Source organism: Solanum verrucosum, unplaced genomic scaffold (genome assembly GCF_900185275.1).
Source record: "Solanum verrucosum unplaced genomic scaffold, falcon-dt-bn FXZP01000285.1, whole genome shotgun sequence".
In the NCBI taxonomy this organism is placed as follows: Eukaryota; Viridiplantae; Streptophyta; class Magnoliopsida; order Solanales; family Solanaceae; genus Solanum; species Solanum verrucosum.
Genome location: NW_026019934.1, coordinates 943,728 through 958,986, shown reverse-complemented (window position 1 = coordinate 958,986; position 15,259 = coordinate 943,728). Strand labels below are relative to the sequence as shown.

The 15,259-nt window shown below is 34.0% G+C and overlaps 3 protein-coding genes across 4 annotated transcripts; all 3 read right to left on the bottom strand.

The window, feature by feature from the left end:
- Window positions 1–457: 457 nt before the first annotated feature.
- Window positions 458–3,434, bottom strand: LOC125834504 (G2/mitotic-specific cyclin S13-7-like). 2 transcript variants are annotated; one of them, XM_049513648.1, is made up of 7 exons: window positions 3,358–3,434; window positions 2,334–2,464; window positions 1,924–2,166; window positions 1,671–1,796; window positions 1,315–1,563; window positions 1,050–1,208; window positions 458–968 (listed from the first exon to the last, which is right to left on the bottom strand). In XM_049513648.1, exons 1-7 carry the CDS (start codon window positions 3,392–3,394, stop codon window positions 636–638), a joined length of 1,278 nt encoding a protein of 425 aa, XP_049369605.1. In that variant the 5' UTR covers window positions 3,395–3,434; the 3' UTR covers window positions 458–635. The 2 variants fall into 2 exon arrangements, with proteins under 2 accessions (XP_049369605.1, XP_049369602.1); XM_049513645.1 differs by having other exon boundaries at window positions 2,271–2,464; window positions 3,358–3,397.
- Window positions 3,435–4,086: 652 nt separating this feature from the next.
- On the bottom strand, window positions 4,087–5,334 carry LOC125834008 (stemmadenine O-acetyltransferase-like). The gene has a single exon (XM_049513188.1). It carries the CDS (start codon window positions 5,332–5,334, stop codon window positions 4,087–4,089), a length of 1,248 nt encoding a protein of 415 aa, XP_049369145.1.
- A 706-nt stretch (window positions 5,335–6,040) lies between these two features.
- Window positions 6,041–14,338, bottom strand: LOC125834498 (stomatal closure-related actin-binding protein 3-like). Its single transcript, XM_049513642.1, has 13 exons — window positions 14,072–14,338; window positions 11,905–12,203; window positions 11,548–11,676; window positions 11,279–11,371; window positions 11,028–11,168; window positions 10,047–10,115; window positions 9,881–9,964; window positions 8,323–8,503; window positions 7,483–7,599; window positions 7,274–7,332; window positions 6,979–7,113; window positions 6,660–6,809; window positions 6,041–6,396 (listed from the first exon to the last, which is right to left on the bottom strand). Exons 2-13 carry the CDS (start codon window positions 12,187–12,189, stop codon window positions 6,358–6,360), a joined length of 1,482 nt encoding a protein of 493 aa, XP_049369599.1. The 5' UTR covers window positions 12,190–12,203; window positions 14,072–14,338; the 3' UTR covers window positions 6,041–6,357.
- Window positions 14,339–15,259: the final 921 nt, after the last annotated feature.

Below are 15,259 nucleotides of genomic sequence, written 5' to 3'. Positions count from 1 at the left end.
AAGATCATAGGTTTGATTAGTTTAGAGGGTAAGTGATTGTCCCACATCGTTTGGAGAAAATGTGTTTCGATGGTTTAAAAATGCAACAGAAGAAGGATAGTAACACTGGGCTCAGTTACGTGGGCCTGTAACCCAAGTGGGAGTAATAAGATAGTGGGAGATTATTATATGAAAAAAGGTGGATGTCATATTGTATTTGGGGGTAGTAAGGTCTAATATGAGGACCAGTCCAAATACCACTCTGGTAGAGTTTAAAACCCTCTACCCGTTTGGGTATTCTCTCAACTGACTTAACAGAGCAGTTGCAGCAGGAGTTCACTATCTTTGGTGGCATTAAGGTGGATCTCATATTAGACATCTATGCTCCAAATACCTTCCACCCTTATAATAACAACCATTATCTTTTATTTTCTTTTTGTCCACGACATTGGAAAAGGAATAAGAATCAAGAATTTAAGTTCCATTTATCATTTTAGTCACACTACTTGGAGCTCAAGTAGTACTATTTATAGAAACCAAATAAAAGGGGGGGCAACAACAAAGGGGATTTCTTGATTGATGAAACAGAAAAAATTAAGTCATCTTCCCAGTCAGTAGTAATAAGGGGATTCTTGCATTTGAGGCAGCAGCTTCAGCTAGCATGATGATGCTGATGCAGCCAACAGGGATTTGGCTGGAGGTAATAATGCAACAGCACCTCTCTCAGAATTTGAGTACTTCTTGTAAATCACCTTAAGCTTGTGATTTGCAGCCTCAGAGTGATAGCTGACTAACTGCCTTGCGCACTCTATTACTTGAGACTCTGAGAAACCAGTGTGCAGCTTAAGTGTCCCATTCCAAAATGGTGTCCAATTGAGGGTGTGTCGAGCAGCATAGACAGCTGAGGCAGCAATCATTGATGGACAGTAGATAACGGTTGCATAATTCATCAACCCCAGCTCAGCCAGAAAATATACCATGTTCTCCATCTGGTTTTTAAGGGATTCAGTTAGTACAATAAACTCATTGGGACACAAATAAATATAGCCAAGAATGTAAAAAGGACTTACTTCTGAATCAGGCAGAGAAGCTTTGATGAAACGTACGAGGAACACGTAAGGTGTTGGGACTGTTAGGTACCATTCCAGTTTCCCAAGAATTTGTTTCTCCATAGCTAACACCTGATCATGACTGTAAGTTTTGTCTGCGATGCCCACAAAGTCGTTGACCTGAAAAATCAAATGAGAATATTCAGAAAATTGTTAGCTTAGCCATTAGCAGCTAATATGGTGAAAGAGACTTCAATATATCATTTGATAAGCTCTAGAAATATACCTCAGGAGCCCAAATTTCTTCATATTTGGAGGCTATGAGCATGGCACTAATGCCCACCAACTGCAATTCCCTTCTTGATGAAAACTCCACAGCAAGGTAGCGATCAACAATGTTGATTGTGAGGTAAAGAGTTTCTGGATTAAGTTCAAACTTGTGGTGGACTTCAATTAACCAATCAATCAGAATTGCTCTCATTTTTTCGCTTATCTCAGGCTGTGAATCAATGTAGTCATGAACTCTTGTCTCACTCTGCAAAGAAGCAAAAGTATTCGAGTTGATCACAATATTACTGGTAAACATGAAACAAAAATAGACAGCAACAATCAACATAAGCTCAAGTTCAAGACAATGGATACCTCGGCTAGTTTGTAGAAGTTGTAAATGTCTTCAACATATTCCAGAACTGCCAATTCATTGTTCACATCTGCAGCATCAATGTCCACAATCTGCTCCTTTGGTTTCTTACTCAGACCACATGCAGCCTGTATAAAAGTTGACAAAAACATCAGACATTCCTCTAGTTGTACAACTGACAATTATGTAAAACACAAAACAATCCTCTATATATATCTATAATGTTCTAAAATTAACAAAAGAGGCATATCGAACCTTGCTTCGAGCAGTGAGAGTTGAAGTAAGAGTTGATTTCTTCTTTGTTATATCTTCAGCAGCCTGCTTCTTCCTAAGCATCTTCTTCTCCATCAGTTTCTCTTGAGTGTCGGGACTAATTTCAATAATCTCCTCAGGTTTTGGCTTAACTGTGGCTTTCTTCTGAGCTGGTTTCCTTCCTACAGGTACTTTTTGAGCTCCATTAGCAACATTTGCTACTTTTACATTAACAGCCACAGATTTCTGCAAACATTTAAAAAAAACACAATTACACAAACCAAATTAGTACATAACATCACATTGAGATTGAAATACAATTAAAATGATTATGACTTTACTGTCATAACCTTCTGATTTTCAGGTGCTGCCAACAATTGTGCACAAAAACTCCTTGTTACGGGGCGAGATACCTGAGGAAGTGGCTTTCCTTCGACTCCACGGCCTGTAGCCAGATTCCCAATATCTCCAAGCGCCTTTCGGTTTCTCCCTTCTGCTACCATATTCTTTTTCTGCTTTACTACACCAGGGACAACTACCTCACCTAAACAATAACAAACACTTCTATTTAGTACACCAAACAAACATAAACACATCCAGGATTTTAAGTGTATGAGTTATGAAGCCCATATATATAGCTTTTAGCTTACTAAAGTCTAAATTCATTCGGGGTTGTACATTTATACTACTACATATTAAGTGAAATTCGTAACACAAAAAAAAGATCTAAGCTAAAGTTACAATCCATCCCTGCAAATCCAACACCATTAACATTCAATACTACTTAAAGAGTTCATTGTGTTAACATCATTTACTGAACCATCTATCATAAACATTTCAAGAGGTTCACTCAATAACAATGTACATTAACTAATTTATTATACATATTAAGTTAATCTTATAACACAAAGACAAGATCTAGCTAAGTTACGATCCGTCCTTGCAAAACAAAACACCATTAACATTAAATACTACTTAAGAGAGTTCGATTGTGTTACACCATTTACCATCTACCATGAACATTTCAATAGATTCACCCAATAACAAACCCTAAACAACACAAAAAGGTACAAATTTGTATCCTGAATATTATGAGAAACCTATTTATAGAAAATCAAGTAGGCCTCATTTCTCATCAGGTTACATTCCAACAAAGCTGAGAAGTTGAGTCACCCTTCTTTTTTTTTTCAGAAATACATCTTGTTTACATTGAATCTAAGCATCTTTAACACACCCAACTCAAAAAACAAAACAAAAAAACTTAGTAAGTAGAAATTGAAACACCCATTACAGAAATGTGAAATCTTTGAACCAAATTAGATTCATGGGTGTTACCATTTGGGATTTTTTTTTATCAAAAAACAAGAAAACTTATTGAATCGAAAACGGAAAAAAAAAAGAATCGAAAGATAACAAAGAAAGTCCCAAAGATTTCACCTTTAGTCTGGTGTTGAAGAACATTTCTTGAAGCCATTTTTCAGAGTCACTTTGAACCTTTTTCTCTCTGAATATTTTGGGAAAATGAAGAAGAAAGACACCCTATTTGAAGCTTCACAAATCGGCGCTTCACTCCCAACGGTCTCATTTTTTCGTTCAATCTAAGCCGTTGGATGAACTTTTAGATCGAACGGTCGTGATTGAGTATCAGACAGTTGGGCTTATTCCTGTAATAAAGCCCATTAAGGACTGTCCAAAACTTACCGTTGTGTTTAATTGTTTATTGTAAAATTAGGAAATTACTACCATTTTTTATATAAAAGTATTAATATTACTGATACTAATATAACAAATGTTAGAGTTTAATTGTTCAAGTCACTATTACTCAATTCAATTAGCCGGGGTAAACTATATGAATCGTTTCTTTATATATGAGTTCTTTTTATTTCAATACTAATAAATAAAAGGATAAGCTAAAATTATTTCTTTATATGTGAGTTCTGTTTGAATTTGATATTTGTGAACTTTATAGATGGATAATATGAATGATATTGGGGTAATTAGAAATTTGAAAGAAGTCATAGTCAAAATAACACTTCCAAAAAAAAAAAAATACAAATGCAAAATGATTAGAATTAAAGTTGATTTAACAAGATTTTCAATTAGTTGACTGATCCAAATGGTAGCAACTGTAGCTCCATCTCTTGTTGAAATTTTGACATAATATCTTTATCTTTCAGACATATCAACGCATCTATTCCACCATAATCCTTTTGAATCCATCAATCGAACATTATTCGTAGTTGTCCTTGGATTTGAACTAACCCATGACGGTTTTCCCCAACCAAAATCAACATATGATTTATAGCCACACAAGCTACTAACTTGCAACGCGATCTCCCCTCGGATTAGCCCTTCAGTTATCTCCATGAGGTCATAGGGAATGGCGAAAATCGCCTCATCTTGACTCTGTTTCTCCACATATTTGGAACTCAATTGTGACAACGATTTTCTTATACAATTGACCAATGTGGCCAAGTCAGATCCATCATCGTTCTCGCCTTTACACGCTGTGGCAACTGCAACAACATTTCCTACACAATGATCTGGCAATGGAGGAACAAATCGCCTTCGCATATTTACTAGGTTCGCCAATTTTGAAGCACCAGTACCAGCACCAGCAGTTATGACACATTTCCAAATCAGAGCTGAAACAGGTTCAACCCGCGTAGGCACGGGTACATCATCGCTCATTGCCTTAGCCCTGAGCGATGCTATAGTAGAAGCATCAAAGAAAAATAGTTTTGAAACACGTTGTTCGTTACAGTAGAAATTGGTAAATTGAAATTGAAACATTGGTCCGTTAGAGACATAAGGGATAGGTGGTGGTAAGAATTTGGCAGCTGCAACGAATTCAGGTAACTCGTTGCAGCTACCAATTGCCCAGGCGTTGGCGAGGCCATACAACGTGGCCCCGTCAGCAACTTTGTGAAAAGCACACATACAAATAACCATACCTCCACATTTGAAAAGTGTGACTTGGACAAGCAGGGGATACAAAGTTGAATTATGGAATACTGAAGAACCAACTTCAGCAACAGTATTTGGGAGGAAATCTTTGGTTACGTCGTGATTTCTGAGAACGTTCTCGAACTCATAATTATGAGCAAATGCCTCGTAAAAAGGCGCTCCCTCATCGTTGCATTCTATTGAGACGCCCTTGATTCGACCAGCAAAAGGGTAATAACGAGTAAGAGTTTCAGAAAGAGATTTCTTCAAAACGAGTAATCTGGATGAATTGATTGAGATTGCTTGCTCATAATTTGAATGAGGAGGAGGATAAAATAGAGCTAAGGGAGCATATAAGGGTATGGCCATTTGATCCAAAAAAGAGTATTCAAAACATTTAAGGTGATTAGGAGTAGGAGAAACAGGTTTAATCAACTCCATAGAAACTATCTCAATCTTTCTTTCCATGCCTAATTACTTGCTAATTATGCAACCATTAAGTATAATTGGCTTTTATATATACTGTGTGTACATAATTGGCTTTTACCTAATATTCGAATTCCAATTTTTAATTATAAAGTCAAATTGTAGGTATCACGTGGTATCAATTAATTAATGGTAGAATGAGTTGTATAATTAATGGTTTTTTATTCATTAAATGATTATGCTATCGTCTACCACCTACTATCAATTACTCCCTCCCTCCGTTCATCTTTTCTTGTCCACTATATTTTATCTGTCTCTATTTACTTGTCTTTTAACTTAGTACATCTATTAAGAAAATAATAATTGACATAATAAGTTTACCATTTTATCCCTATAAATTAATAAAATTTCAAAAGTCAATTTACTTATTAAAGAGGTTCTACATTTTTCAAAAATATTAACTTTCTAAATAAATTGAGGTATAATAGGTAAAAATATATTGTCTTTTTTTTTTATTTATTTGTCAAAAATGACAAGTAAAAAGGGACGGAGGAGTACTATTTTGAAATATCCAACAATATTTATCTAGTTTATAAAACTAATGAATAATGAACCATGTTATATCTATTTTAATTAGAGTGATTTGGTAAAATTACATTTATCCTTCTTAATCTATGTGTAAGTCAGAGAGAGTATCTCATATTCAATGAGAGATTATGTGGTATTGCTGAAATAAAATAGACTATGGTGTTCACTAAAAAAGATGTAAAAAGAAATTTCATTAAAATGCAAATGGACCAATCAATTAGTAAAATTTGTTACAACCTATAATAAGGCAAAACTAAAAAAAAAAAGAACATTGCCTAGAAAGGATGTAACTAATTAGTGAAAAAAAAATACAATTGACAAAAGACATGTTTGATTGCTAAATCACACACAAATATAATAAGAAATTGATCACTCACATTTAAAAGAAGGGGAAAAAAACTAATTATAATCACCAAAAATAAACGAAAAAAAAAACTAATTAAGATTGGTGAAAATAACTTGGAAATCAGTATATGTTTAAAGCAAAGCATCATCATCAGGTCCAGCAAGAATTACCTGCAATTTTAGAAATAAATGTCTTAGTATCTCTAACTTGAGGGCAGCAGTTGCGGATTCAAGATTTTAAGTTAGTGCCGACAAAATGACATCGCACTCATTCTATGTTGCTTGGACTCTTCAAAAATATTGATGAATGTGTCAGTTCATCCAAAAGTAGTGCATTTTACGAGGATTCGACATGTGTGCAACAACATTATTGGAGAGTCTAAGCAGCATAATATAAAGATTTGCAGTTGAAGAAACAAACAGAAGCTACTTACATTGCAGTCCATGGCATATTTCCGAGCTGCCATAAGGGCTCCGTTTCTTTCTTTTTCTGATTCGAATACTAACACAAAGGAATGTCCTTTCCTTGGTAGCCAAAACAATGACTTTGCCGCAGAATTTCCGCCTCCTCTAAATCCACATAGCTGAAATGAAAGTTTTTTTTTTTGGGATAAGATATGATTCACTTGGTATTTGGTGTGAAAAATTGAAAGAACCTATGAAGCTCATATAATAACTCAAACTGAATAGTAAACACTGGTAATCGGCTATTGGAGCGTGAACGAACTACTTAATTATCATTTCACCAAATACCTGCATAGACTTGGAGTATGAATCTCTAGCTTTTGTAATCCATCCTTTGCCCAACTTCAGCTTTGTTTTTCCGACATGAAAGCAGTGTGCAGAACGTGATGAATAGTTCCGTCCATTCATCTGTGCAATGACCACCTGCAAAAAAAAGGATAAAGTGATTACCATAAAGTAGTCAACTCACAGACAAGTCCCCGATTTAATTTAGTAGTCAGCACAAAAATGAAATGATGTGAATGCTTGATATTTGACTTCCGGAAAAGTGTGTTAGATGCAGAAATTGTATGAAAATACTTACACTGAATTCAATGTTTGACTTCCGGAAAAGTGTCTCGACATAACTCCCCAATCCAGATGCTGTAAGAATTGAATTAAAAGAACTTCTCATTTTTTGTAATTAACAAAAATACAAAAGACAAACCAGGAAAGATGCTATGACAGCTACATTTAGAAGTGAACGTTAAGAAGGAAACTCATAAATTGAAATAAATGTGATCCAGGACCAACCTGGATCGATAGGAGCTGTAATTGTCAGTGAAACTTTTTGGCCATTTGAGACTATATCTGCTTCTAGAAGTCTCCCAACGTCAATAGGCTCCGGAGCATAAACAAATTTGTCCGCGCCTGGTACAGTGAACCAGTAATCAGTTAATGACAATAATTGTGGTGAGTCAAAAAAGACAGACGTTAAGCTCTCACCAGTTAGTTAGATTTCAAAATTGGTGGAACCAAAGCAATAGCTAAAATTAAATATATATATATATATATTATATCTGGTACAATTATCAGATTCCTCATACAACTCCATCACAGTTTATTCAAACTTTAGAAGGTTCTTACGCCATTTTAGAGGTATTGTTCACTAGACATAATTTAGAGTCCTTGTAATATAGACTAACATTGTATTTGCTGAGATGTGAATAAAATTCCACATATTGATGAATGTATTTGCTTTCATTTAAAGATATAAAATTCTTAAGAGTTAATGATCAAAAGCACACCTAAACCATCACTTTTTTGCAAGTTTCACACTCCTAACTATAAGTTGTTCCTTTTCCTACCTGCACTATCACCATTATGTATTATGACACACCTCGAAGCTGACTAGGACAACTATCTGTTGTTCCTTTTTCCTACATAAACACTCAACTAGGTGTGTTTTAATGTGGTGAAGTTCAAGTAGGAAAAGGGAACAACTAATAATTGGGATGAGAAACACGCAAAAAAATGATAGTTCAGGCGTGTTTTTGACCATTATCATATCGTGACACAAGAACATGGAATCTTTAGCCATTTCAAATGAAAGACTTGAGAAGATATATGCAGAATGGAAAGCAGAGTTAATACCAACAATAGGCTCCCTTCTGCTGCATTCAGAGGATAAACGATACCACTGAATCGAACATTTTGAAACATCAATGGCTTCATCTGAACATGACTGGATTCTTATTATAGAGCCTAACATTTCAGAACCAGTCAACTCATAAAATTCGGACTTATTTTGACCGGCCCTTCTGCTCATTGTTAGCTGCAAACAATGAGGAATCATCAATATTCCAAACAGAAAAGGAGCAGAATTACTACAGGCTTAATAAATTCTAAAGATTCCACACTTGCATCCTCTAGTGGTAGTCAAAAAAACATTAGAATTTAAAAGCCTTAAGTCTAATTCTGAGAAAATGAACATATTCGCTTAATATCTAAGAATAATCTTATATTCTAAAGGTCAAACAGAGTGAAACAATAATATTGTGTATAGTATAATACTCCCTCCGTTTAGATTTGTTTGTCTTACTTTCCTTTTTAGTTTGTTTCACAAAGAATGTCTTTCTTTTTTGGAAACTCTTCAATTTCAACTTTCCACGTGACATGTTGTAAGACTACATGATTAAAGGACAATTTGGTACATTCTACATATCTTTAGTTTAAGACCACAAGATTCAAGTCTTCTTTAGTTTCTTAAACTCCGTGTCAGACAAACAAATTGAAACGTGGGGAGTAGTTCATTTACAACAACATACGCAATGTGGTCCCAAAAGTGGGGTTTGGGGAGGGTGGGGTGGGGTGTACATAGACCCTACCCCACCTTTGTGTGGTAGAGAGGCTATAATAGTTCATTTATGTGAATTTAGTAATGAGCCGCAACATGTAGTTGATTGAATATGCTGTTTAATATAGGAAGGACCCCCTGGACTCATGAGAGCTTCAATCATTATGGATGGCATGTTCTAGTAAGTGGGACTTTCAAGACTTATCTTTCGTTAATAACAGTAGGAACTGCCATAATTGGTTAGACAGAGAAGGGTAGTTAAATTGCATACAGTTGTTTGCATCTGTAATTGAGTCTGTCCCTTTTTTGAGAAGCATCAAATAGCCAATGATAGATCAATCATAAGTAGTTAGCTTCAGTTTGTGGACAAGTACAGCAAACTCCAATTAGCCGATGATAGAATTTGACGAAAAGGAAATTTCCAAGGTTAGAAGTTGGATACTCTCTCAACAACCCCGAAACATGTACCGTGATTGGAAATATTACCAGTTCCATCTAGTTAGAATTGAGGTGTAGTTGATTGATACTATAATATAGCTGAAAGTGTCAGGACTGAACATAACAAAGGAAACATACAGCAGTTAGTTTACGAGTGTGCTTTCTGGCTTATAGCTTGGTTTAGTGGGGAAAAAGAACATTGAGAAGTACTAGTTGTCGGTTATTCTGGAAGTGGCATGATAGAAACACATGAGGCTTTGTAAGACAAGAAAATCACAACTGATCAAGCCAGTGCTGTGCTAAAGAGAGGACCACTATAGATAGGTTTTTACAATTTTAAATTTTGAACATTTACGAAAAGATATACCATACTCTTCCAGGTTCACTGGATCATTAGATCCTAAACAAAAAGGATACCTCTTTCTGAAGCTTAAATGAAACAGTAGACTTCTCCCTGATCTGGATTCTTAAAGCCCTCAGTTCATGTTCCATGTCCATCACCTAAAAAGAACAGATATATTGAAAGGTCAAGTGGTGTCACGGATTGGCTATGAAAGTAAAGTGAAGCATATTTAAAGCATACCTTACTAGGCTGATGCAAGAGTTTTATTCTTCTAGCTTCTTGAACCTCTTCCAGCAGTCCCTCCACTTCCTGGCAAAGGTAAGTGTTAGTTCCATTTGGGAAATAAAACATTTATCCTTTCATGAAAATCAAATTGTTTTTGTATGTAATTACCATAATCAACTATTGTCAAGAAAAAGGAAACCATAATTTGAAAATCTAAAGCAGAAAAGTAACTTCGGATGCTTTTGTAGTTCTCTACACATTGAAATTTGTGCAAGGCAATTGTGGACCATCAACAAGATTGAGAATAGTTAAGACCTTCAACTCACATGGTAGTCAAAAAGGGCATCTATGATTGAGAATTTGGTATGCTTTCTTCAATTGGTTAAAACTAGTTCTCTCTATATTTATGAAGAAAGAAAGATCCTATATTTAACACATCATAGACACTATATTCTTTTCAAATAATCGTAGTAGGCTCGAGACTGAGAACTGTTTGGATAAGTAAGAATACAAGGATTTTTTCTTGCAAGTTTGAGTTACATAGAAGTTGGGTCAAATGTAATCTATTGATGTCTTATATTTTGTGACAAGACAAAAGAAATAACAGCAAAAACTAATTTTCTTGCGAGGCCGATCATCAAAATATTGGAGTAGACCAAAATTAAAAGACTAACTCTTTTCCCTCAATGAGTTAGTTATATAACATTGTAAGATTAAATAAGAGTCGAGGATCAAAAACACAACTAAAGTATCCCGAATTCCTACCTGAATGAAGGTGATATTTCAGGTAGGAAAATGGGAAAATGGAATAACTGATAGAAAATATTCTACGAGGAAACTTATGGAATACAAACTTTGTACACCAAAATCAAACTATCAGAAGATCAAAAGCACAGAAGTTGACTATATCAATATTTTAAAAAACAAGTCGGATTTCAAAGAGGCAATGAATGGATATTTATCAAAAATAAGAACTGATCAATGCATGGTAGTTACCTGTTTTGCTGAGGTCGGGGAATTCCTTTCTTCTTCATCAAGGGCCTCTCCAATTCTTTGCACGACTGATCTGGCACTCTCAATTTCAGCACAAGCAAAAGATCTTTCCTGGTTAACCAATCTTTTAGCATCTTCTGAGGCCTGTAAGACAAAACACTTTCAGTTTCTTTTCTCCATGTTTCTTTCACATACAGAAAAGCACAGAGATTACGACCGAGGCTTGACCACAATTCAAATGATATAGAAATAACCTGCTTGAGAAAATTCACTAGCTTTTTCACTTCAAACTTCTCTTGAATAAGCTCTCCCTCATTTTGTGTCAGCTTTACTGCCAAAGCTTCCACCTGGACAAAGTATGCGGTGAGGCTTTAGGAAGATAAGATATATATTTAGCTAAGTAAACCAAAGAATATTTTAAAGTATATATCTGAAAAAAATTCTTATTTCCATTACATTTGGCAATAGACAAACAAGGAATCACTGATTCAATTATGTGGAACAATTTGCAAAGAAGACTAACCAATGAAATAGCTTTTTCAATGTCCTCCTTGTTAAGTCCTGTCAATCTTCCTTTGAGAAATTCTAAAGAATCTCTGAGCTTCTTCAAAAGGACATGTCCCTCTAGGGAAGGTGCCTCTCTAATTTTAGCCTGGAAAAAAGAAAAACTCAATTTATATAAAGTTCAAGTCCTATATTGATATCTTCATAAAAAATTTATCCATCTCAAGACCAAAAACGCGGTAAATGATGCCTAGCTTCACATGAAATTCATTTATATGTTTATTCTTTTCATCTCTATTGTCCTACGTGATGTAAAATCAAAACATCGGCGGCCAATTAGATGGCACAAGCGTGCAAACAGAAAAATGAATGTTACCTCATTAGACAATTTAGCTGCAGCTGACAAATTCTTGTCAAATTTGCTAGCAAGGTCACGAACAGAAAGGCGGTTGTGTTGTTCTGTCAGCCGATCTGTTTCTTCCTCAACTACCTCCTTTAAAGGTGGGCCTTTATTATCCTCCTTTGTATCCTGTAGAACCTCAAAGTTGGGTCCTAGCTTATATGTTGGAAACTGGTTATTGGACAAGCTCACATCTCTTGATACTGACCGGACTATCTGCATCTGAGGCTCCTCTACAAATTCTGGACTGACCTTTGTCATTTGACCAGTTTTATCTGTCCATCAAGATGCCATAAATTTAATATCCCAACAGACATCAAAAAGAGATCAAATATCTACAAGAAAGTTCCAGAAAAAAACAGATTGCGGCCTACATGAAACATCTGTAACTACACCATTCCACACTCAAAAATGGGAACAAAAAATTCTTTCCCAAAATTAAACAAGATTGCATTAGCATTTAAGAGAACTTGAGGTGATGGGATATAATTCAACACCATTGAAGCCAAACAAGACAATCTTGGAAACTAACCATAAGCTATAGAATAATTTGTTGAATACACTACCAACAATCTTCTATCTTTCACGGGAGTACATAGACATTTTACTAAATATAGTCTTGTAAACCCAAGATAAATAGGCAATTGCCTAAAACTTAGTGACAATATTAGAAAAAGGTATTCAGAAATCAGCAAAACTAGTGCTGATCAAGGAATGAAAAAGAAAAATAAGAAAGAAACTTCAAGACTAGAGTGTTATAGGAATAAAGTTTCACACAGAAAGAAATAAAAATATACCAAAAGGAGGTAATTTAGAGTTTTGGTAGGTGAAAGGGGGGGCAACATAAAGTTGAAAGACTGCAATATATAATCAAAGAAGGAACAAAGCATGTTTCGGTTAAAGACATCATGATTACTGCTGGAGTTAGTAATAATGTATTGGCAAAAGCTTTCTAGTGAAGATCCATCATCAGCAATGGAGAAACAGAAAAAACAACAATTCTTGATCTTAAATGTCACTAAAGAAATTGGAAAAAAAATATACATTTTTTCAGAGAAAGTAAAGGAGGAAAAGGCAAACCTCATGATCTACCTTGAGAGCCAAAATAGAGAAGAAAAGTGAGATTGTAGAATCAAGAAAATTTGCACGTCCCTTAATTTGGATAGTATAATATATTGTTGAGAGTGAAAATTCTTTTGTTTTGGTAAAGTAGCTTATCTGTCTCCAGTACAGATTATGAAAACATCTAAGTTTAAGTCTTGACACATGCATTACCAAATTTAGAAACAAAAATTCATTACTGATACAGACTTTTCTTTAACAGTAACCCCTTTTTTGCGTGTGTAATACTTCATTAGATGAATAAAGATACAAAATTTCCTTAATAAACATGCTTAAAATGCAAAAATCAAGGCATTTAATTAAGGAAAGAACATCCTTTTCCTTACCAGCAAAGCAAGCAAAATTAGTTTTTTTTTCCAAAAAAACTTCATGCATTAGCAGAGGAACAAAATGGAAGAACCCCAAATGAATAAAACACTAAAACATGGAATCAAAAAAACTGAAAAATGCTAATACTTACAAATTATTGAAGAAATTATGCAAATGAAAAAAAAAAAACATGTTTTTATGTTCTTTAAACTGAAAAGACATAAACATCCTTACTAAACATGCTTAAGAAGCAAAAATCAAGGCATTAATTAAGAAAAGAACATCCTTTTCCTCACCAGCAAAGCAAGCAAAAATAGTTTTTTTTTTTTTTTCCAAAAAAGCTTCATGCATTAGTAGAGGAACAAAAATGGAAGAACCCCATATGAAAAAAACACTGAAGAATAAATCAAAAAGCTGAAAAAATGCAAATACTTGCAGATTATTGAAGAAATTAAGCAGATGAAAAGTACAGATTTTTATATTCTTCAAACTGAAAAGACACAAACTTTACTTACTAAACATGCTTAAGAAGCAAAAATCAAGGCATTGAATTAAAAAAAAGAACATCCATTTCCTCACCAGCAAAGCAAGCAAAAACCCCAACAAGCAAAGAAGCTTCATGCATTAGCAGAGGAACAAAAATGGAAGAACCCCATATGAAAAAAAACACTAAAGATTGAATCAAAAAGCTGAAAAAAATGCTAATACTTACAGATTATTGAAGAAATTAGGCAGATGAAAAGAACATATTTTTATGTTCTTGAACAATAAAACACCCCACTGAAACTGAAAGTTCTTGAGAGAGAGAGAGAGAGAGAAGGGTGATGGGAACAAGTGAGAAGAAGAAGTTTGAGAGAGAGAGAAATGGATGTCTGCTTTTGTAAAAGCAAAGTGAAAAAGAAAAGCTTCTTCCTTCCTTATGTGTTTACCAGATTTTAGTTTCCCCCTTTTCTCTTTCTGTAGTCTCATATTACTCACAGCTAAGCAAAACACATTTACAGATACTGTATACTATAGTATATAGTATATATATGTTCAGTAATTATTTATATCTCATAATAGACTATGGACACTCTCATTAAATTTTTTAGGATAATTAATCAAAATATAGTAATATAGTGATATATCCTTTTTGGTTTCATTTATTTATTTATGTGACTTTGTAGGTCAGAGTCTTTTGTAAAAAAAATAAAAAATTGTGAGCTAAAATGTATTTCATTCATTTTGATACTCTTTATTTATGAGTTTTGAGTCCAGTGTCGTCTAATTTTGAGATCCAAGAATTTGAATCTTTTAATATTTAACTTTGTGATCGAAAATCTTAAATTCTTCGCTATTCAATTTTATGATAAAAAATTTTGAATTTCAAATGTTTGGTTTGAAAATCGAAGGTATTCTCGAATTCTTCCATATTTTAAATTTTAAAAGTATAAAAAAAAATTGTAAATATTTTTAAAAAGGTAAAATCAATTTCTATAGTAAGAGATCATTATTCAATAATAAGAACTTTGGAAAATTGATAATGATTCAAAGCTAGTTTCCTTAACACTAAAATTATGTTGGTTTATATTTTTCAAATAACTTTTTGGTAAGAAATTTGAAAAAAAAAATAGCTTAGTTTACTTCTTACCAAAAAGAATTGACTTTCTTGGTCATTTTTATTATTCGAATATAAACTTATAAAGGAAGAAAAAAAAATTTTGAAAATGAAAGTCTTTGCACAGTAAGAATATTGATACCCACTCGAACAAATGCAATTATTTGAAACGTCAATTATCATACCCATATTCTTTAGAGAGAAAAAAAAGTAATGTTATGACTTGACTCTTTGTCCTAACTTCATAATTTCTACGACTAATATCAAGTTATGATAACATGGGAAAACAATTAGGTCGATAAT